The sequence below is a fragment of the Myodes glareolus genome, chromosome 9, assembly GCF_982192425.1.
Source record: "Myodes glareolus chromosome 9, mMyoGla1.1, whole genome shotgun sequence".
In the NCBI taxonomy this organism is placed as follows: domain Eukaryota; kingdom Metazoa; phylum Chordata; class Mammalia; order Rodentia; family Cricetidae; genus Myodes; species Myodes glareolus.
Genome location: NC_142034.1, coordinates 97,373,891 through 97,396,483, shown reverse-complemented (window position 1 = coordinate 97,396,483; position 22,593 = coordinate 97,373,891). Strand labels below are relative to the sequence as shown.

The following is a 22,593-nucleotide window of genomic DNA, read 5'->3' as shown; positions in this document are numbered from 1 at the left end:
CTACCCTTAGGGCCATTTTAAATAGCAAAACCACTAACCAACACTTATACACCTAATAAAAGATATTTGTAACAGGTTGCTCATACTTAACACGGGCTAAGAATGCATAGGATCCATACATCCATGAATAAATGTGAAAGCACAATTATTGGTTTTATAATAGAAATCTATGTTACTGAGCAGGTGAAATTTGACTACAAAACCTGTCAATAATGAAGATCAACTGTAATTCTAATGTTTAATTAAAACTCGTCAACACGTGATGGCTCCCTGCCTGTATTCCCAGTTCTTGGCAGGCTGAGGAAGGAGGACGGTCAGAGGCTATCCTGAACTAAACAGTGCACGCAAGGCTATCCGCAGATTCAGAGGGACACCCCGTCTCAAACACACAAAAGAAGGGTTAGTGGGATGGCTCATGAGTGTTAGTCTGTCAAACCTGAACACTTGACTTTGATAGTCAAAATCCACATGCTGGAAGGAGACCTGGCTCCTGAAAGTTGTTCTTGACCTCCCTCCGCAAGTGCCCAACACACACACACACACACACACACACACACACACACACACACACACACACACACCAAAAGGAAAAGAGGAGAGAGCCGGTCAAAGATTTTAGTTTTTGCCTGTAATAAACCCAAACTCCTTCAATGGCCCTGGTGACTTGGATCCAGCCTACCTTTCAGAGTTCTCACCTTGCTGGCCAGTGTCTTTCAGTTCTTGCTCATCTAAAGCCAGTTCCTTTCTGTCTTCACAACTCCCCCCACCATCTCCATTCCTAACTTTCCTGCCCACAGGTAACACTCTATAATTCTGCTGGGACGTTCCGCAGTTTGCCTTCGCAGCGCTGGGCATTTCGTGGTTTATGTATATGGATATGGGCTGTCAGAATGGAAGCTGCGAGGGCAGGGACAGCTGGGGTGGTTCCCAGCTTCAAGTACAGCGCCTGGGCGGCCGAGGGCAAGGGTGGTGCCTCCCCCTCTATCCGTGCGTGGCACAGTTGGCCCGGGAAGGGAGGGACCACAAGCACCGCCCGCACCGCCGCGCTCAGCCTCTCCAGCCTTTCCCCAGCTCAGCGGCTGGGGTCCTCCCACGTGCTTATCTCACGCCTGCAACGCGCCTCCATTGACGTCACCCAAGTTCGTCTTGTGTGACGCTCGGCTCCGCCCTTCGCCGCGAGGCCAGCGTCTTGGGCCTTCCTCCAAAGCCTATCCGTTTTCTCTTAACGGGAACGGAGGCAGCCGTTCCTGCAGCCACGCCGTGAGGGGCCCCAACGACGGTGAGTCGCCTCTGAGACTCCGGGGTGGCTTCCGGTGGGACCCCTCCCGCACGCCGAGGCGGGGGCTGGGCTCCGAAACCTTCGGGCCGCGTGACCCAGCCCTCCGCCGCGCGGGGGATGCCGGGAACCGTAGGCCCCCCCCCCCCCCCGCCTCAGAGAATGCTGCGGGTGCACAGAAGGACTACAAATCCCAGGGTCCTCTGGTTGCGGGGGCGGTGTGCACTCCGAGCCCGCTGATAGAGGGGCTACTGGGAACACCGGGCCGGACGCCCGCCGGCCTCTGTGTTCCTCTGGCCGCGGGTTCCAGCATTCTGAGGTAAAAGGGGCAGGGGTAGTGTGGTGCATCCATTTTCCCAAAGACGCAGAATCAGGGCGGACAGTTGATTTCGGTGTGGCTGCCGCCGCTGGGCTGCGAGGGACCGCTTTTCAGGGCCGCGAGCGACTGGGCCTGCAGACACGGGATTATCGGCCGGAGAAGGGCCAGTCCACTCGGGTGTTCCCTTATCACAGCTTTCTACATTTCTGTAAGGAAGGCTGTGTGTGCTATTTCTCCTCGGGATATGGAGGGTGGAGGAAGGGGAGTCCTTCGGGGAGGGTCCCCGCGCCAAGCCACCTCAGAGACCCGCGGGTGACCTTGGCGGTCTCGGAGGAGCCTGGCTGGCTCTCCCATCCCTGCCGGTTTCCAGGTCTGGACGCGGCTGTCCGGCAGAACGTTAGGAAGGCGGTAGGCTGGCGAATCCAGTACGTTGGAGGAGTGGGTCCCCTGGGGCCTCAACAGGTGTGAAAGAAAGAAGATGGAGTGAACAGCGTAGGATCCTCTGCATCAGAAAGACCTGGATTTGAATGAGTAGTTAAGGGGCGAGGCCCAGAAATCTGCATTTAGTCAGCTCTCCAGAAATTCCCATGCACATTTGGGACTGAGAACCTGCGTCTCAGGAGTGAGGACCAAGGGTCCTGGGGGGAAGGCGTTCAGTAGCTCTTACGTCAGTTTTGTGGTGTATTCCAAACAGGGCATTGTTTGAGCAATAGGACGGCTCTCTTCTTTTCCTCTTCCGTTGGGGCTGACCTGAGGTGGGTGGGAAGAGGTGGCAAGTCTGCTCTTCTTGCCCTCTGCTCATAAGAAGAAAGACATTTTCAGTCATTCACTATCTCGAAGACCTCCTCTACCCCGACGTTTAGTTAGGAAAACTTCAAAGCATACAGAAAATACTGATTTTTACAGCACGTACCGTGGATTACCACTTAGAACGTGCAGTTCATATTGTCCTTATTGTGTATCCATCCAGCAGCTTTGTATTTTCATACATGCTGAAGTGCACTGCAGATAACAGTATATTTCCATCCGTAGTTAAGCTCACACATTATTAACTAGTTTTAGAAATCTTTTTCAACCTCGGCTAGTTAGAAGTCAATCTGCCTCCCATCCCTGAAGCTCCAAAGAGTTTTGGAGGGTTTCTCACAGGATGTGGTTTTAGAATCAGGAAAGGCCTTTACATAAACTTTTAGAGGACTTAAATATATTTGATCATGATGCTAGAATCAGAAGAAATAGGGAGTGTGGAAAGAATACTTGAGGGAACAAAACTGTTTTGAGAGAAAATGGAATGTGTCCCAGAGGCCTGGTTGTCCCAGCAGATTATGCTGGCAATAATTAAAGTGAGCTGTCTGCTTGTTCAGCCCTTGGCCTTGTTCTCTTGGCTCATTTTGTATGTTACAGGCTTGCCCAGTTTGAACCTGCTGGTGTGGTGGGTGTTTTTGAAGCTCTAGAACAGAATTGAGGTACACAGCCAAGATACTAATGGCTTACGGTCACAGCTTTGAGACCCACAGGTCTTTGCTCCACAGCAATGAACACCAGACTGTTATACACCCTGTTCTTTTGTTAGGGAGAAGAAACAAGCTCTGTAAATTCTCTGCTTTCAGAAACACCACTCAAAAGGCAGAACTGTAAGGAACACACAGTTTGGGAGATGTAGCAGTAAAAGGTTTGTCGTTTATGTTAAGGTGTCTGTCCTATAAGTGAAAGATGTTCTAGTAAGAAGTCAGAATGAAGGAGTTCTACAGAAGAGTTAGTCTTTACTGGGCTGAGGAGGAGAGTCTGGCTGACAGTGTTGATGGGAAGCTTTTTGTCTTGTGAGAGAACTTAGAAGTAGATTGTACCAAATAGAAATGGACCCATTTCTTGGAGTCTACAGAAGGCTCCATCTCCATACAGGATTCCCCCCAAACACCATGTCTTGTAGAGTAAGCTCTATGGTAGTGTCCCACTACTACCAGAGAGGAGAACAAGCCAGGCCTCAGCCCTTTCTTAGAGTCTCCTACCCTTCTAGAACCACCCACCCACACATTTCTGAGCCTGTGGCCTCTTGGGCCTACCTGGTGATGATGATAGGATCCTAAGCTTGGAGATGGCAGACCACACTGAAGAGCCCTCTTGTGACCCTGAGGTTTTGTGACAAGCCATTTCCCTCCCGAGAACCTTTAGGCAGAGAACAGCCAGGCGACATGAAAACCGGTGTTTGTCCTAAGTGCTGAAAAGATTAGAATTCCTTCGTAAATAGACAAAAGAAAGACCATGGAGCTGCATAGTGTAAAGAAGCCTTAACGTAGAGTCTGATAGTACCATAAAGGCTGAGGTGGAAGAATTGATTGCTTGAGCCCAGGAGATGAACAGGGGGTGCTGGTTTACAGAACCAGTTAATCTTCCCTTGAAAGCAGTTGTTGTGTATTGTCTTTCTAGGAAATATTCTTCATCGTCATGCTTCTGAGTGTGAGGGCTGAAAATCCCTGGTTGTCTGGCCATCGGGTGAGCCAGCTTGTCAGTTCTTAACTACAAGGTGTCAGAGGAGTTCAGCTAAAACTCTGAATGTGCCTTATAAACCACATCGTCAGTAAATGTTAAATTAGTCTGAACTCAGATCCGGTTGCATGCTGTGTCTGGGATTTTCCTTCTGGAAGAAACACAAGAGGAAGTAGGTAAGAAGGTACAAGGGCTGTTTGACTGGTGTTTGAGAAGAATTCTGACTTCTTACTCTTTGATGAGTAGTTATTATGCCTCAGTGACATTAAGAACAACAGCATCACAGCTGGGGGAATTGAATGAGATTTCAGTACAGTGTCTTTTGTGTATTTGTTGTTGCTCCTTGACTGATTCTCTGTCTAGGATAGCAGTGCTCAACCTGTGGGTCAAGACCCTTTGTGGGGTCAAGTAACCCTTTCACAGTGGTCGCCTAAGACCATCGGAAAACACATATTTACATTACAATTTATAACAGCAGAATTACGGTTATGAAGTAGCAACAAAAATAATTTTATGGTTGGGGGTCACCATAATGTGAGGAATTGTATCAAAGGGTCAAGCCATTGGGAAAGTTAAGAACCACTGGTCTAGGAGGTAGCCTAGACATAGCTCTTCTAGCAAAGTTTCCACATAATGACAAAGCAGGCCTTCACACCCTAAAAAGTGGGTTAAAAGGAAAGAGGACCACAGAAGTACAAGCTGTGCTGGCTCCACTGCCATTACTCCTCTTTGGAGCGGATTATGATTCAAGAAGTGGCTTTTTTTTCCTGTTTTTATTGGGGGGCGGCGGGGGTTGTGTGTTTGTTTTTTCGAAACAGGTTTCTCTTATGTAGCCCTGGCTGTCCTGGAACTCGCTCTGTAGGCCAGACTACCTCAAACTCCACATCTGCCTCTTCCTCCTGAGTCCTGGAATTAAAGATATGCACCACCATGCCCTGCCCTTTGCTGTTTTTAACTCTGGCCATAAATAAAGGCCCTTTCAGGAAGCAGACTGTGACGTCCACCTCAGCTGTGGCTGTGTTGTGGCTAGAGTGGAGGGTAGTGGGCATTTGGGTTAGGAGTAGCATAGGATGGTCACTGCGGTGGATCCCAAATCTCATGGACTTATTTGTTCAGCAGGTATATACAGTGGGTGGGGCTGGAGTAGGTTTGGGACAAAGGACTGAACCTAGACCTTTTCTCTCTCATCTTGGTCATCAGATGAGATAGAGCGTTTTGGTTTTTTGTTTGTTTTACCACAGAGGTAGAAGTACTGGTCAAGGTTAGAAGAAATGTTTTAAATTGTCAGGGCTGGAGAAATGGCTTTGCAGTTAAGAGCACTCGTTGCTCTTTCAGAGAACCTGGGTTCAGTTCCCAGCACCTGTGGTAATTCCAGTTCCATGGGATACTATACTCTTTTTTTTCTTTTCTTTTTTGTTTGTTTGTTTGTTTTTCAAGACAGGGTTTCTCTGTAGCTTTGGAGCCTGTCTTGGAACTAGCTCTGTAGGCTAGGCTGGCCTCGAACTCACAGAGATTTGCCTGCCTCTGCCTCCCGAGTGCTGGGATTAAAAGTGTGTGTCACCACTGCCTGGTTCCTACATTCTCTTCTTGCCTTTTCAGGCAGTCCTTGAATGCAGTGTACAGACATCCATGCAGGCAAAATCCCATACACATAAAATAAAAATTTTTAAAAGTTGGTAGCTGACAAGATGCTCATCAGGTAAAGGCATTTGACTTTAGAGTTTAATCCCCAGGCCACACATAACAAAAAGAAAGCCAACTCTCTTAGGTTGGCCTCTGACTTCCACAGGCATACTGTGGCAAATGAGCCCACATATAAGTAAATTGTAATTTTGAAAAAAAAAATGTTTGGAACCACTTTCAGCCATCTAGTTTGGTGACTGGGTGTGGCATACAGAAATGGGGCCTTCTGGATGGGGAGCTCCTGCCTAGGAATGTGAGCCAAGCTCCAGCACTCCTGTAGTATGAGCTGTGGAGAGACTGTCTTCTGGGAGTGACTAGTGCACAGGGCCTGGAACTCCCTATGTACATTCTGCAGGGCCCCAACCCACAGCCTCTCCAGGTGGTTCCTGAGGACTGGGACAACAGTACAGTGGATTGTCTGCATTGAGGAGTCAGGAGTCACTTAGAAAAGGAAACTAGACTAATGTAGATTCACTGACTAAAACTGGCCCGTGTTAGACCTGAAGAAGACGACCTCACATGATCACTTCGCAGCTCAGATGTCCCAGGCGTTCTGTATCTGTAAGGCGTGGGCCTTAGTCTTTGACCCCTGGTTGTGGTCAAGCTAGGCTTCTATGTATGCATGGCTTACCGGTTTGGCCTAGAGATGAGCCACACACTGTGACCTGTTTCTCTGTGACTTCAAATTGACCAAAAAGGAACTGTACCTGGCACTGCCAGAGGTACAGCCACCTGTTTGATAATGGTGCACCACACAGTGCAGACAGAGGGAGACTGGGACAACCAAAGGGCTCCCTACCCCATTTCCCAGATTATCCAGTGTAAAAAAGATCTTAGCCCAGCTGCTCTCCTGACTGCCTCTCTACTCTCATTGCGGGAGCTCCCTAGGATCCCCTCTCTCCAGTCTGCTCAGGGGGTCTTTGCCTCTCACCTTTGGCCTGGCTCTTCTTCCCACACTGCATGTAGTTGACATTGCCTGTGCTGAAATGTTTCACGTTCAGTGACGTCTTTCCTATGTAAATTAGGCTCTGTAGCACTCCTTCTCTAATTGTTCCTCCATCACTGTACCACTGTGTTTATATTTCTGTTGGTAGCTCCCTTTCCCAGTCTGTTAAGATAAATGTTTCCCACCTTGTTTGCTGGGAAATTATCTCACACATAGCAGACACTCAGTATTTATTGGTTGAATAAAATCAAATACTACCTGAATTTCAGTTGTGTTGTCTTCCTATGAGCTCTGAAGATACAGAGCAGTGGTGTGTTCACTTTTCCCTTCCCTCAAATAGCAGATGGAGAATTGAATTCTCAGGTGCCAGTCATTGATTAGCTCTAAAGTCAGCTGGTAAAGCAAAGACCTCATGCGGTCAAACTGCTCTTTAAAGTCCTTGAATAAATAGTCTGTGAGCTTTGAGAATGGTGGAGAGACTACAGCCCAAGGAGACGTTGTGTTTTGTTTCCCATTTTCTCTCCAGCCTTGCTTTTATAGGAAGAGCCAGGGAGTAGGCATGAGACTTGAGACTTCACCTTTTTGTTCTGGGTGCCAAGAAATCCGTGTAAACTTAAGTGCAGAGGATGAAAGCATAAGGCACCATCCACTTAAATGTTTGGTGTTGTGTTGTTATTTTTTTATTTTTATTTTATGTGCATTGGTGTTTTGCCAGCATGTGTATCTTTGTGAGGGTGTTGGATCTTGGAGTTATAGACAGTTGTGAGTTGCCATGTGGGTGCTGGGAATTGAGCCCGGGTCCTCTAGAAGAGCAGACACTGCTCTTAACCATCTCTTCAGCCCCTGTTGTTTGTTTTTAAGGCAGGGTCTTATACAGTTCAGGCTATTCTCAAACATTCTATGTAGCTGAGACTGGCCTTGAACTGCTGATCCACCTGCCTACACCTTCCAGATACTTAGATTATACACTTCTACCACCATTCTGGGCAACCAGTGTCCTTTGAACGTTTTGGAGAATATGACAAGGGGGCTGAGAATGCTGTAGCAGCTGTGTTGGCTGGGGCAGCCAGAATCGTACGTCACTCCTCAGCCCACTTCCCAATATATTGGCCTTTTCTTTTCTACTGTAGTCTCCAGTAGTTCTGCCTTTGGGTGCTTGACACCCAAATGAATGCTAGCTGGAACTTCAGATTTAGTTATCTCTGATGCTTTTCTAGCCAGAAAGGTGAGATACCTGAGTCAGAAGGAAATCTGACAATGACAACTCCAAACATGACACATGTTCTCATTTTCCCAAAGGGAGAATCTAGAGTTCTTTCAAGCCACCTGATGTGTAGTATCCCAGGGCCTCATGTCAACTTCCAGTAATAGACATTTGTTTCAACCTCTATATACTATGTCATATGATGAATGTAAAGTACTAGTTGCCTTCCTCTCCTATAGCACTTAGATTCCCATTCTTCTTCCTGGTTGTCTGCTGAGATATGTGTGTGGATTCAAAAGGCAGGCTATTGCTATTTTGTAACCCTGGACTAGGCATATTAATTCCTTCCAGCCTCACAGTGTGGCCCTGGCTGACCTGGAAAAATGGCCTGGAACTCAAGCCCTAGTGTTTTTTTGTTGTTGTTGTTTTGTTTTGTTTTGTTTTTGTTTCTGTTTTTGTTTTTTTAGAGACAGGATTTCTCTGTAGCTCTGCCTCCCAAGTGCTGTGATTAAAGGTGTTGCACCACTGCCTCCTGCCTCAAAAATAAAAATCTTAAAAACAAAAACCTTCCACCTGTTGGCTATGACTGTCATGACTAACTACATGGTTTAACTGCATATCAGTGTCTTATGTGTTTTCCTAGGTCAAAATAGCAATCTTAATCTCACTGAGACATCTGGGTAAAACAACCCAGAGACTGTCCATTTGTGTCAGTTCAGTGCAGGCAGATGTCAGGATTTTTTTTCCCTAGAGTTCCGTTTTGGTGGCTTGATGATGGGTCTTTTAGGCTTGTGGTGTTTCTAAAATTAGCTTTCAGTCACCATAGCCTGCCTGCCTTGGAACAGGTGTCGACAACTTGTTTATCTCTGGTTGTGCCTGAAGCTGTAGCTCTTTTTCCATCCTTGCTCTTCATTTCCTCTCTGTGTGTACTTCTGCATGCTCTGTATCAACAGCAGAGTATGCGGCAACGAGTTCCCAGGCACTGCAGCAGCTCAGAGACCAGTGCAAGGGCACAGGACCATGCAGGGCCTGAGCTCAGTTCTCAGCTCAAAACCAGCCATTGCCTGCCTTAGGCAGGCCTGTAACCTCGCCATTCTCTAGTGTATCATGTGTCCCTAGGGAGTTGCTTGCCTGCCCTCCTCCATCAAGTGACTTGCTGACTCTCTGTGTAAGGTGTAAGACCTAGCCAACTTGACAGTTTGCCCAAAGCCCTGGATGGTAACTTTATCCGATCTAGAAAGACCCAGTAAAAGATGCTTGTGATATCTGAGAGGGAGCGTTCTCAGAAGCCCCTGTTTGCCCTGCACGCCGTGGAGAACTCTGTCATAGTCTGAGGCACCTTTCTGAATTAATTATAACAGAGTTAACAGTTTTTGAGGTTTTTTTTGGCTTATTATTATTATTTGTTCTTTTGTTTTTGAGACAAGATTTGTTTTTCCCTTGTTTAACTTCAGCACAGTGACTGTACCTCAATCTAATGTTACTACAGCCAGCAATTGTGACTCTGTGGTTACTGGCCTGCTTCTTTGGTAGCTGCCTGGCTGTTCAAGCCTCAGACTAGCAGGAATTCTGTTCTCGCAGGTACTGGCCCTGTTGCTGCTGCTAAAGGTAGCTTTAACTATCATTCTAAGTATAAATAAAGCTTGAGATTCAAAGGCTGTCGTGAAAACCTGAAACCTCAGAGAGGCTGAGTAGCAAATAGCTAGCCCTCTATCTTTGCTGATACTCTGAAAGACCTGTGCTTCCATGCTGCCGAACCCAAAAAGGCTGCGCCACTCCAGATCCCCCCGCTACTCTGTGTCTGTTTCTCCCAAATGTCCTCTGATGCTCTATTATTACTTTCTGTCAGCTAATTGCTAACTCAGTCTCCTGACCCAAGCTTAATTTTATCTAATGAACACAAATGCAAACTCGGGGTTCACATTGTGACAGAACATCCCCTAACAATCCCTGGCTGTCCTGGAATGCACTGTGTAGATCAGGCTGGCTTCAAACTCACAGAAATCTGTCTGCCTCTGCCTCCTGAGTGCTGGGATTAAAGGCGTGCAATGCCAATACCACCCAGCAATTGCACTGATCTTAACTGCTTGTTCTCGGTTCTTTTTTTCTTTTCTTTTTTTGTTTTTGTTTTTCGAGACAGGGTTTCTCTGAAGCTTTGGAGCCTGTCCTAGAACTAGCTCTTGTAGATCAGGCTGGCCTTGAACTCACAGAAATTCACCTGCCTCTGCCTCCCGAGTGCTGGGATTAAAGGCATGAGCGACCACTGCCCGGCTTTTGTACTCAGTTCTTAGCTTTGTACAATTATTCCATATTGGTTAAAAGTAGAAAGGTGTCATTTTCAAATGTGAATGCAATTACTCTGTAGCTGGGTCAGGTGGAGTTAGCCATCCTTTTGGCTGAACATCAAAACAATACATACCTTAAAATGTAATGAATGAAAAAGAATGTATAGGAAGAACAACTTTCCTCCAGGAAAGTAGGATTAGCTTGCTCTGTGGGGGAGTTTGCTAAGAACAATGATGAGAAACATCAGGATGTTAGTGCACAGTTATTAGCCTCATTGTGGCCTAGAAGTCATACTTATAAGTTGGGAGCCACTAGTCCTATCTTTATATTGCTCTTAACTTGTCTTTCTTAACCTGTCTTTCTTTCCTTCCTTCTTTCTTTCTTTCTTTCTTTCTTTCTTTCTTTCTTTCTTTCTTTCTTTCTTTCTTTCTTTCTTTCTTTATTATTTTTTACTTCTTCGTGTTAGGCTTGTGTCCTCACCTCATAGATAGAAGCCAAAGATGGTCAGGGCCAGCAGTGAAGGCATTGCCCCTCCTAGCTTGCCTCCACTGTAGAAGATGGATAACCACAGGTAGAATTTCATAGTTTACCCAGTGCTAATTGAGTAACCAAGGACAACAGTCTTTCAGTTGGTCATGGGAACATGCTGGCAGCCTTCCTAGCAGTCTTAGAAAGGTTCAGCCTTTACCAGGTTCTGAAACTGGATTTCCTGAAGGAACCCCCCCACATCTCTCTTTCTTTGAGGTTTTTTTGTTCTTTTGTTTTTTGAAACATGGTTTCTCTGTGTAACAATCCTGGTCGGCCTGGAACTCTCTCTGTAGACCAGGCTGGCTTTGGTCTCAGAGATCTACCTACCTCTGCCTCTGAAATGGTGGGTTTGAAGGTGTGCACTACTGTGCCTGGCTTTCTCTTTGTCTCTTGCTTAGCCATAGTGTCTCTGATCAGCTGCAGGAGTCCTAGCTTGGTTCCACACTAGTAAATGCCTAACTCAGCTGCAGATTTCTGCAGAGCTTGGTGGGGAAAAATGGTCAGGACCTGAGTGATACACTGGTGAACTGTCCTTTCAACAGACCCTCAGGGGATGCACCTGTGTTCCCTTTTGAGCTCTGTCCCCTGCTGGGTATCTGTCTGTATGGCATATGCTCCCTCAGAACTCACTATACAATAGCAGCAGCCTCTCCAATCAGGTGGCTGTGCTGAAGTGAGTGATGGCCTTATTCCAGGGCTACTATTGTTTTTCTCTCCTTTTTTTTTTTTTTTTTTTTTTTTTTTTGTATGTAGTGTTTGAGAGTGAACCCAGGATCTTGCTCATGTTAGACAAGTGTTCTACATTAAACTACTTCCCCTTCCCTTGATTTTCTGGTGTGTGTGTGTGTGGGGGGGGGGTTTGAGACAGGGTTTCTCTTTGTAGCCCTGGAACTCACTTTGTAGACCAGCCTGGCCTCAAACTCAGAGATCCTCCTATCTCTTCTTCTCAAATGCTGGGATTAAAGGCGTGTGCCACCATACCCTGCTTTGGTTTTTGTTTTGTTGTTATTCTGGCACCCTTGAGGTTTTTTGTTGTTGTTGTTTTGTTTTGTTTTTGTTTGTTTGTTTTGTTTTGTTCCCCCCCCCCCAGAGGATCTCTATGTAGAGGCCCATGATTGATAACCTCTGTTGCTAAAATTCCTTTCCATGGGGAGATATAAATAATGTCTACCGCACCTCTTATGGTCCCAACAACAAACCAAGGTGAGATTCTACCACAGTTTATTCTGGGTACCCACTGAATTTATTAGTCTTATTTACAGAGCTATACATAGTGACCTTAGAGCAGCCATACTGAGAGGTTTGATCCAGTATAGAGGATGACTCTTCCATGGCTGTGTGCAGTCAGGAGTCGGGATGGGATCTGTTTTTAAACCATGAAAGCATTTGTCCCAACTTGCTAGCCTAACAGACTATATTGTGTGATGTGGAGAAAACCATTAAGTTGGAAACTTAATGGAGATGTTTAGATGGTTCATCACCTGGAAAGAAATTGTATGCTTTTAGGCCCAAGTAACATTTATTTATTTGTAATGCTAGGGTTTTCCCCCCATAATTGGAAAAGTTTTTTTCTAATAATTGGAAGTTGGCTTACCAATAATTGACTAAAGCAGGTTTATTTCTATTAGTGGATGTAAGAGGTGGTTGGAGACTACATGACTTTTCTTAGTACTGTCTTCCGTTGTTCCATGGTTACTGTATTACTGTAACTATGTCCTGTGGCCCAGCCAGCAGGAAGGAGAAAAGGGTCCTGGATTAGACGAGCTGATCCCTCAGTGCCTTCCCGGGGCCTGGGCACTAAGGCCAGAGCTTAGTCTGGGAACTGTAATTAGGGGTGGAGTGTCTTAGTTACTCCACTGATTTCATAACAGAAGGAAGCACAGGAAGGATGGCTTTGGGTGCAGCTAGCTGTTTGAGCCACCTACTTCATGAGGCTGTCATTCTTCACAATCTGTCACTGTTCAATGTGACATAATCATAGTCTTGATTTCACTAGGGATGGAGGATGTTTCTTTGCATAGTAGTTCAATTAAAAGCATCTTCTGATATAAATACTACCTGTTACTTCCATGAAGTCTATTCTGGCCCAGCATTCAGAGTTTTGTTCTACCTCACAAGAGCATCATGTTTCAAAACAAGTCAGACATTAAGGAATTTGTCCAGGGCATCAACCATTATCATGATGCCAGAGTGCCAGAAAGACTTGTGCTCTTAGTGTGTCATTGATGGTCAAGGAAGGAAGGTGGCTCCGCTTCCATTGCTATTTGGGTTGGCTTTTTATGTTCCCTTTTTGTTTGTTTATTTGTTGTTGTTGTTTTTTGAGACAGGATCTCACTGTGTCACTCCTGCTGTCCTGAATTTTTTTCTTTTTAGTACAAGAATTGAACCCAGAGCCTCATGGTTACGAAGCAAGTGTTCTACCACTGAGCTATGTATATCTCACCCTGCTAATGCCTTCCAAGTGCAAGGTTGAGTGGTGCTGAGAATCTCAGAAGCCTGAGCCCGAGCAGGTCTGGGACTGTCTTCTCATTTTCTCTGTCTGGATCTGAGTACCACAGCTTAGAAGCAGTCACCAACTGGGTCCTCCCACTCCAACAACACAGTCACCCGGTCACTGTCGCTCCTCCTCTTCTTTGCCTGCTGGACTTTGCTTTGCTGGACTCTGTCTCCTCCAAGCCTTTCTCCTGGGCTTTAACCCCAGAACACTGAATCTTCTGGGTTTTTTTTTTGGGGGGGGTTGTTTTTAATGGGACCATTGAGTAGTTGTTGGAATGAGTGTTTGTGCAACTGTGATACTAGCCCAGGTGGCTGGTTGTTCCACGAGGAAGCACCAGCCATCTGGATCTCACCCCACATGGCCACCACACAGGCTTAGGCTAAAACCTATCCTTGGGATATAGGAAAACAGGGATAGGACAGCTAAGTTGTCCTAACCTAGTTGACCCATCACACTGCATGGCCTTCTAGCCAGCAGGTACCTCCCATTGTGGAAATGGGAGACCATGTGAGGCAGAATACCCTGCCACTGGCCAGATGCCCAAGACCTGCTCCAAAAGACAGAGGGGCCTGTCTGAGGCCAGCTGGTGTCACAAGAGACGACCTCTCCAGCAGTGGTAGTCAACTGACCCTGGGAATACAGCTCAGCAGCAGCTGCACCCTGCTTCCATGCCACTGCATCTGAGGTAGAATGCTTTCCCAGGGGGTGTTGCTGACTTGGGGCGCTCCAGGCAAGTCCCTACTTTTCTTAAGATACAGTCCAACAGGAGAGCAATCTAGAGGATGTCTCAGAGGCTGTGACCTCGGCTGTTTGGGGTCAGATGCCACAGGGCTGAGGTGCTCAGACTGGATCTTGCCAGAATGTCTCAGAATGAGGTTGCTGTAGGTCATCAGGGAGCAGATGACTCCAGGATAAAGGCATTGTCCCTGTTGAGTAATAAAGTAACTGTTTCTTTTTATTCAGTGTTCTTGTGGGCTAACCCTGTCCTCTAGCAGAGGACATTTTGTGCCCCCCTCTGGTAACCTTCTTTCATTCTGAGAAGAAGGCAAATGAGTAAACCAAGGCTCTGATGTGGCAAGCCAGAAATGGAGAGCTGGATTTAGGAAGGTTGATGCAGAGCCCATGTTCCAACTGCTGGCTTAATTTAAAAAGATTGCACAGCAGCAGGTGCCTCCCTGGAGTGAAGTCCGCGTTGAACAACAACAAGCTGTTTTCCCTGGAGATACCTAAGACTCTAGGTCTCTTTGACAGTGGAAAATTGACCCTGCCTTTAGACATTTAGTGTTTATTACATTCAGTCTAGTGGGGTCTCTCCACTACAGTGGTGTCTTCTGCAGCCCTAGGTCGCCGGCTGGAGGTCAGACTACCATATTAGTAGAACAAAGATTTTTTTATTTTTAAAGATATGGGGTTTTTTGTTTGTGGAAACAGGATTTCTCTGTACAGCCCTGGCTGTCCTGAAACTCAGTCTGTAGACCAGGCTGACCTTGAACTCACAAAGATTCATTTGCCTCTTCCTCCTAAGTGTTGAGATTAAAGGCATGTGTCACCACTGGTTAAAGATAGGTTTTTATTAGCCAAAAGTTAATGGTTACCACTGGCTGGCTAAAGATGGGTTTTTATTAGTCAAAAGTTAATGCCAGTGAGATGGCTCTGTGGGTAAAAATGCTTAACATGCAAACCTAACAGCTTGAATTCTACCCCCAGAACCCACATAAAGGTGGATTAAGACAACTAACTCCGGAGAGTTGTCCTCGGATCTCCACACCCATACCATTAATAGCAACAAGAACTTACTACAGGCTGGGTGGTGATTCAAGCATTCTGTCTTGAAACATGAACAAATGATACTGATGATACTATCTTTTTTAAATATTTATTTATTTATTATGTATACAATATTCTGTCTGTGTGTATGCCTGCAGGTCCAAAGAAGGCACCAGACCCCATTACAGATGGTTGTGAGCCACCATGTGGTTGCTGGGAATTGAACTCAGAACCTTTGGAAGAGCAGCCAGTGCTCTTAACCTCTGAGCCATCTCTCTAGCCCCTGATGATACTATCTTGAAAATGAACAAAGTAATTCCCTACTACAGGAAACAACTTTTGTTTCTATATGTTGCTAGTAACTTTTTTGTATTTATTTTGTATATGAGGGTGTGTGTATGTGCACCACAGCATGTGTATGGAGATGAGTAGCTTTATGGCTTCTCAGGATCAAACTCAGGATCCCAGAATGTATAGCACACACCTTTACCTATTGAGCCATCTTCATGGCCCACTAGTTTTAAAGATTTACATATGTATATGAGTGTTGAGCCTCTGTGTGTGAGAGAGAGACAGAGAGACAGAGACATACATGTGCTTGGTGCCTGTGGAGGTCAGGGAGCATTAAGAGCATTGGATTCCCTAAAACTGGGTGGTTGTGAGCTGCCACTATAGGAGCAACAAGTGCTTTTAACTGCTGAGCCAGCTCTTCAGCCCCTAGTTCAGGTTTTTTGAGGCATTTCTCAATCTGTAACCCAGTTTGACTTCAAGATTACAGCAATCTTCCTTTCTCAGCCTCCCAAATGCTGAGTGCCATCATTTCCAGCTAAATTTGTAATGATTTGTTGCCACTGTTAAAATTTGATCTATTGGTGAGTATTGATTGAAATTTTGAAAACTTAAAATTCTGTGAGCTTGATAATTTCATAACATTGAATCTTTGGTGTTGGGGATTGAATCTAGGACCTTACATGGGCAAGGAAATTGCTCTCCCACTGAGCTACATCCTTAGCTTTTTTTTTTTTTTTTTTTTGAGACAGGGTTTCTCTGTAGCCTTTGGAGCATGTCCCGGAACTAGCTGTTGTAGACCAGGCTGGCTTCAAACTCATAGAAGTCTGCCTGCCTCTGCCTCCCGAGTGCTGGGATTAAAGGCACATGGCACCACCACCTGGCTGAACTATATTTTTAATTCTTCATTTTTTTAAGTATTTAAAAGATATTTCTAATATAGTAGATAAGTCTATTTGAAGTCCCCAATAATTGGGTGAAAGAAGTCCACAGGGGGGTAAAAGTCCACATAACAAAATGTTTAGAGAACATTGGTGTGTAGACCTAGAAGTCATGTCAGAATTTCCCTCTAAGCCTTGTCCTGTCACCTTTGCCTCATCCCCTCAGGACTTGTCTTCAGTCCTGTGAGAACTTGTGCACATTCCCCTTTCCTCTCTCCTGGCCTTTGCTGCATTGGGACTTGGTAGTATGCCTGCTGCCTGGTACTCTGGGGAACAGAAAAGACCATGGGAGCACGCTGGCTACTGCCAGTTGCAGTGTGTAGGACAGTTTCACCAGAGAATTAAGTTTACTTAACTAAGACCCTACAGCTGCAGCTATGGCCAGGACATATGCATCCTGCTGTCAGTCCCCTCCAAGGGGTCCTGTATCAGAGGCAGCCTGCCAGGCTTTGCCTTGGCCTTAGATCAGTTGCACTGTATAATGAATAGTTGAGAGCCAAGTAGAATACCAGGGTAATTATCAGGACCCTGACGCCTTGTGCTTGGAACTCCTCTCCAGGAATCTAGTGACCCAGAGAAGAGCAACTGTACTTAGCATACCAGGAGGAATCCAGTCCCCATCTCTCTCTTTCCAGCCCATGTCTTAGTGTATTTCCTGTTGTGATAAAACTGCATTACCAAAAGCAACTTGGAGAGGAAGGGGTTTGTTTTAGCTTCCAGGTTACATACAGTCTATCACAAACCAGGATAGGAGTTCAAGGAGAAACCTCAAGAAAACACTACTTGCTGGCTGCTTCCATACTCACAGGTACTTTCCTTAGATGGCTCAGGCACACCTACTTAAGGTTAGTACTGCCCACAATGAACTGGGCACTCAATTAGCAATAAAAAAAATGCCCCACAGACATACACATACCCATAGGTCAGTCTTACAGAGGTAATTTTTTATTGAGGTTCTTGCTTCCCATGTGTGCCAGGTTGACAAAATTAGCATACCAGACAATACTGTCTTCCAGGGGCCTGTTTTGAAATCATATTCTTTCAAAGTACAGCCATGTGCTTCATAACAATGTTCTGATGAAGGTTGGATTGCATATACAAGCATCCCATAAGATTAAGTGCTGTCATAGCTGTTTTCGTTTCTATAATCTGTAACGTTTGTACTACAAAATTTTCATGTAAGAGTTATTTGTAAGAGTAATTTCCCAGGGTCGGGAGTGGTGGTACATGCCTTTATTCTCAGCACTCAGTAGGCAGAGGCAGCCTGGTCTACAGAGTGAGTTCCAGGACAGGCTCCAAAGCTACTGAAAAACCCTGTCTCGAAAAACAAAAACAAAATAATAATTTCCCACTATTAATTATGTTTGGTGCTTTTGATGTCTTAACAGCTGTACAACTATCACTGTGATGTAACTGCAGAACACTTTTAACCCCTCAGCAGGTCCCTCCCCCATGGGATGTATTAGAGATTAGGTTCTGTGTGGGCCTGGGGCAGGCATTTTCTCATACAGGAAGGTGGAAAGACTTTTTGACGTGCCAAGGTTGACTTGAGGCCAGGTTAATCTGATTCCAGATCTCCTTCCTGTCCATTCTGTTTGCCTGCTACAAGCCAACCCTTTCTTCTCTGAATGGGAGAGGAAATGGAGTTGTGGTGCTCTGCTGACCCCATGCTACAGGACTGTAGATGTTTGTCCTTAGAGCTGAGTCACATTCCATATGGCCTGGAATGGGGGTCGGAAATAAAGCAGTTTGTTTTATTTCATGGCTCTGTAGTTAGTGTCTCCTCAGTTTTGGTAGGCATCTCAGAATGTCAATTCCATCCTTGCTTCTGTAAAAAACCCCATCTGGAAGTTCTTTAGAGAAGCAAGATCTCAGTCTGGTGGGTGAGTGTGGCCAAGTAAAGGAGAGTTTGCAGCTCCTTGGTTAGCTTCATGCAGGGTGAGGGGAACCCATCAGGTTTCCAATCCATGATTGCTACTTTGAACAAGCAGCCCCCAGAGCAACTGAATGAAATGTACATCACATTTCAGACTCAGACATAATCTCTAGGTTGGGACCATGAGATGTGAGGGTAGCTTTTCAGAAGAGTGGTTCTGTATAACCTGTAAGAGGATGGAAGCTTCAGCCGTTGGTCTGTGGAAAGGTGGGATGCAGGCAAAGGTTGTCTGAGTAACTTCCTGCAGAAGGGAATTGGGGAGGGGGGCTGGTTTAGGCTGTACTGGTCATGAGTGGAGTTTCTCAAACTTGTCATATTAAAATTGAACCCAAAGTTTGAATCTCATTTCTCTGCCCCTGTCACTGATTTGTTTAGGAAGCAAGGTGTCCTGGTGCATGCCTATAATCATAGCATTTGGGAGGCTAAGGCAGGGAATGGAGTGTTAGAGGCCAGACTGGACTGTTTCAAAGGGGAAAATGTGAAGTTGGAGAGTAGGGACAAAGTGAATCACGAACCCCAGGATCTCACCCTTGGCAAACTTGGCACCTGTCTATGTGCCTGGATTTACTGTAAGGGCATCTCCTTCTCCACCAGTGCCTTGCAGCAAGTATTCAGGACATTTGATGGACTAAAACAGAAGGGGGCAAGTCAGTGCCAGACAGCAACCCATAGCTGACTCCTTTTGGGTCTGTAGGGATTGAGAATGGTGGGCACCCAGAGAATGTAGCAGTTTTGCCACTTGGGGAAAGAAAAGGGGTGGGAGTGGAGTGGTTATGCTGTGATAACTCACCTGGAAGATGTGGTTAAAGGTGTTCTTTCTTTCTCTGAACTAGCCTCCTAGATCCACGTTCAGAGGTGAATTACTCTCACCTTTCATTCTCTGCACCAGGAACCTCAGGTAAGAAATCCAGATCTCTTTCCAAACCTTGCTACAGCAGCCTGCAGTAGAAGTCTGCCCCTCTGTGGCTCAGTCAAGAGTTGGAAGAATGGGTGCCAAGCTTCCCTGGGTAAAGGTAGAGGTTAGGTTCCCAGAGAGGATTGCTGGGCCTTGTCCTCAGAGGTCTATCCTTACCCCGTCCCAGCTTCCAAAGAGTTGTGGGTGACCATGGAGCAGTGTATAGCTCTGGTAGGTTATCCCTGGCAGAGATAGAGTATCCCAAGTATCAGAGCGAGCCCAGTCGTCACTGATGCGCCAAAGGTAGTAGACCTAGCCACCAGCCCTGATCCTCCACATACTTAGATTTCCCTTTGAGGAAAGGAAAAGGTGGTAGAGCGTAGATACCTGAGCTTGAACCAGAGAAATCTCTGAAAGGAGCCAGAGAAAACACTTAGGTGCTTGGGCTTGGTGGACATCTGAAGATGGTCACAACCTAGTGTGTTGGTCCTGCATAGAAACAAGGAGCTCAATTTGTTTTCCCTTCAGGTCCAGGATTATCAGCAGCAAAGATGTCTAATGAGCCACCCCCTCCTTATCCTGGAGGCCCTACAGCCCCACTACTAGAGGAAAAAAGTGGAGCCCCACCTACCCCAGGTAAGGATATCAAATTGCCCTGGGTAAGGGTTCCTAGATGCTGAGTCAGTACCTCATATCATTAGCTCTTGAGGGTCTTTCCTGACCTCAGCCTTCTGGGGTCTCTGTTGTAACTCCCTCTCCATTCCAAGTGTGATTGAGGCTTTTCACAGTGAACTAACCTTGCTTCAGGGTTACCCTGTGCCCAGTCTGTGTGTAGCTTAGCCACCTTCTTTCTGCCTGTGCAGGCCGCACCTCCCCAGCGGTGATGCAGCCGCCACCAGGCATGCCACTGCCCTCTGCTGACATTGCTCCTCCACCTTATGAGCCACCTGGTCATCCAATGCCTCAGCCTGGCTTTGTGCCCCCTCACATGAATGCAGATGGCACCTACATGCCTGCAGGTGAGTTGGGAAGAGACTTGAAGGAAACCGGCAGCTTCCACCCTGAATTGACTGTGGCAAGGCATCAATCATGCCATGTGAAATGATTGTCACTCACCAAGGACTGTGGTGTGGCTTTTCCCTGTCAAGGACATAAGCCCCGTTGGAAGCCTGGGCCTTTCTCACCAGTAGCTCTCAGTCCCAAAGTTTGTGGTTCGTATAGTTTCTGGGGTTGGGTGATCTTTGATATATCAGACATTGACATGCAAAAGATTTCTATACAGGAGAGGTATGCTTCCCTCTTGTTGCTGACACCCTCATTCTTGCAGGCATGCATGGAAAAGCAGTCTTGGCATGCCAGAGCAAGAAAGTTAAGTAGATCTGGGATATGTTCCCAGCTGTCTGCCACGTCTGTCTTGGTTTTAGTGTGTAGAGATCAAAAGACCTGGGCCATTTAAGAGGCTATGTGGGCTGTGCCCTAAGTGCTGGGATTCTAGGTTTTGTGTTCTCTCAGCCAGCCAGTGATCTCTCTGTGTTGTTTCAGGTTTCTACCCTCCTCCAGGCCCTCACCCACCTATGGGCTATTATCCACCAGGACCCTACCCACCAGGGCCCTATCCTGGCCCTGGGGGCCACACGGCCACAGTCTTGGTCCCATCAGGGGCAGCCACCACGGTGACAGTACTACAGGGAGAGATCTTTGAAGGCGCACCTGTGCAGACAGTGTGTCCCCACTGCCAGCAGGCAATCACCACCAAGATTTCCTACGAGATTGGCCTGATGAACTTTGTGCTGGGCTTCTTCTGCTGCTTCATGGGGTAGGTGTGGGGTGCTGAGAAGTGGTGGTGCTGTTGGGGCTCTGTAAGCTGCCTGACTATTTCTTCAGGCCTCAGCCTATCTATCTGTCTTCAATTCAGGTGTGACCTGGGCTGCTGCTTGATCCCCTGCCTCATCAATGACTTCAAGGATGTGACGCACACATGTCCCAGCTGCAAAGCCTACATCTACACATACAAGCGCTTGTGCTAACGGAGCTAGACTTGGACTCCCCCACCTATTACTCTGGCCCCATGTGCTTTGCTCCCCATGCTCAGTGGTCACCATCCCTCAGCCCCCACTTAGGGTTGGAAGTTTTGCCACTGTTCCCTGGAAATCCTGTCCTCACCTTGCCCTTCCCTGTGCATCCGACTCTTCTAGCAAAAACTCCGTTGGATTTAAGGTCAAGGGCCAGTGGGCGGCATGGGGGTGGCACAGATCTTGTGTGTTGCTTGGGCATTTGCAATCCAGAAGATAAGCTGGAGGGTCTCTTACTGGGGTCCTCATTCCTCCTTTCTGTATAAGGTCCACGCTTGGTCCTTACTCTTCCTGGGACCAAAAACACCCAAAGCATCAACAGGTCCCAGACTAGGGCCTACAGTGAGGGTTGTGCCTGGAACCATAGTTGTTTCTGACCTGGAATGAGGTCAGGGCATCATCTAGAGTTAAGTGGACCCAAGCAATACAGGGTCTTAAGGCCTGGGCTTATGTGGAGTATGTTGTCTGGGGTGCCAAAGGTGGAATAAGAAAGAAATAATGACTCCAACTCTGGGCCTCAGAACTCTCAGGTATGGAAACACAGGACTTCTACCCACTGTCCAGGAGGTACCCAAGAGCTGCCTGGCATAAAGCAAAGAGGACACTGGGCTAGTTAAAGCCCTGGTAGCCAAGAACAACTTGCCCCTGTTCTTACTTAACTTCCTTTGAGTCAGTCAGTGTGCAAAGATCTCCTTTCTGGCCACACCTCTGTGAACCCCTATATTTTCTGGGGCCAGAAAGAATTAATGCCCATGAGCCTGTCTTGTCTACTTTTGTGTCTGTGCTGTGTGTGAATACAACTTCTGCCTGGTGGCTTGCTGACAGATGGCAGATCAGAAGAGCCTCCTTGTAGGTTCATTGGTCTCTGGAGTAAGTGCCAGTCTTTTTTGCCATAGATGGGACAACTGTGGCACTGGGCTGGGGACCAGGAAGAAGTCACAAATGATGGGGGTGTCCTAGGGACATGAGTCTTGCCTAGGGTGTAAACCCAAATTTGTCTGTTTCCTAAATGGTCTGTGAAGATGCTCATGTGGGCGCGTGTCTTGCTGCTGTCCCTCTCCTGGTCTCACACTACCACTGCATGGCCTCCTATCACTGTGAACTGTGGCCTGGTTCCAGTTTGTAGTCTCATTAAACTGGCCCTTTCACCCTCCTGCCCTGGGCCTCTGCTGTCTTGCCTGGCTTCCTTCTTTTCTGAGGGTCAGGGTGGGACTACAAGTAGTCTTACTGGCAGGCAAGAGATTGAGCCTGGAAAAAACATGTTTAAAAACCTAATTACGCCAAACCAGAATTATATGTAGACTTGCCCTGGGGGAACCCAGCTGTTCTGAGCCTAGGAGGTTTTGGTTTCCACTACTTACATAATTAGGTGTCCAGGCTGCAGAGCCTGAGAACTGGAGCCCTGTCCTAGCTTAGTGACCTCCTAACCTGAAGGTGCTGCTCTTTGGTCCTTAAACAAGACAGCACTATT

At 46.7% G+C, this 22,593-nt stretch overlaps 1 protein-coding gene across 5 annotated transcripts; it reads left to right on the top strand.

Moving 5' to 3' along the window:
* Positions 1 to 1,128: 1,128 nt before the first annotated feature.
* On the top strand, positions 1,129 to 22,278 carry Cdip1 (cell death inducing p53 target 1). Of its 5 annotated transcripts, none has more exons than XM_048433095.3 (7): positions 1,147 to 1,279; positions 4,020 to 4,255; positions 18,989 to 19,053; positions 19,579 to 19,686; positions 19,914 to 20,069; positions 20,593 to 20,866; positions 20,966 to 22,278. In XM_048433095.3, the coding sequence occupies exons 4-7, from the start codon at positions 19,602 to 19,604 to the stop codon at positions 21,075 to 21,077; spliced, it is 627 nt and encodes a 208-aa protein (XP_048289052.1). In that variant the 5' UTR covers positions 1,147 to 1,279; positions 4,020 to 4,255; positions 18,989 to 19,053; positions 19,579 to 19,601; the 3' UTR covers positions 21,078 to 22,278. The 5 variants fall into 5 exon arrangements, with proteins under 5 accessions (XP_048289048.1, XP_048289052.1, XP_048289047.1 ...); XM_048433092.3 differs by lacking the exon at positions 1,147 to 1,279 and adding an exon at positions 1,451 to 1,595; XM_048433094.3 differs by lacking the exon at positions 1,147 to 1,279 and adding an exon at positions 3,215 to 3,264.
* Positions 22,279 to 22,593: the final 315 nt, after the last annotated feature.

Coding starts and splice junctions, on each gene's coding strand:
- Cdip1 (XM_048433091.3), top strand. CDS start 19,602: ATGTCTAATGAGCCACCCCCTCCTTATCCTGGAGGCCCTACAGCCCCA. Junction 19,687..19,913: donor TGGAGCCCCACCTACCCCAG/GTAAGGATATCA, acceptor CTGCCTGTGCAG/GCCGCACCTCCCCAGCGGTG. Junction 20,867..20,965: donor TTCTTCTGCTGCTTCATGGG/GTAGGTGTGGGG, acceptor TCTTCAATTCAG/GTGTGACCTGGGCTGCTGCT.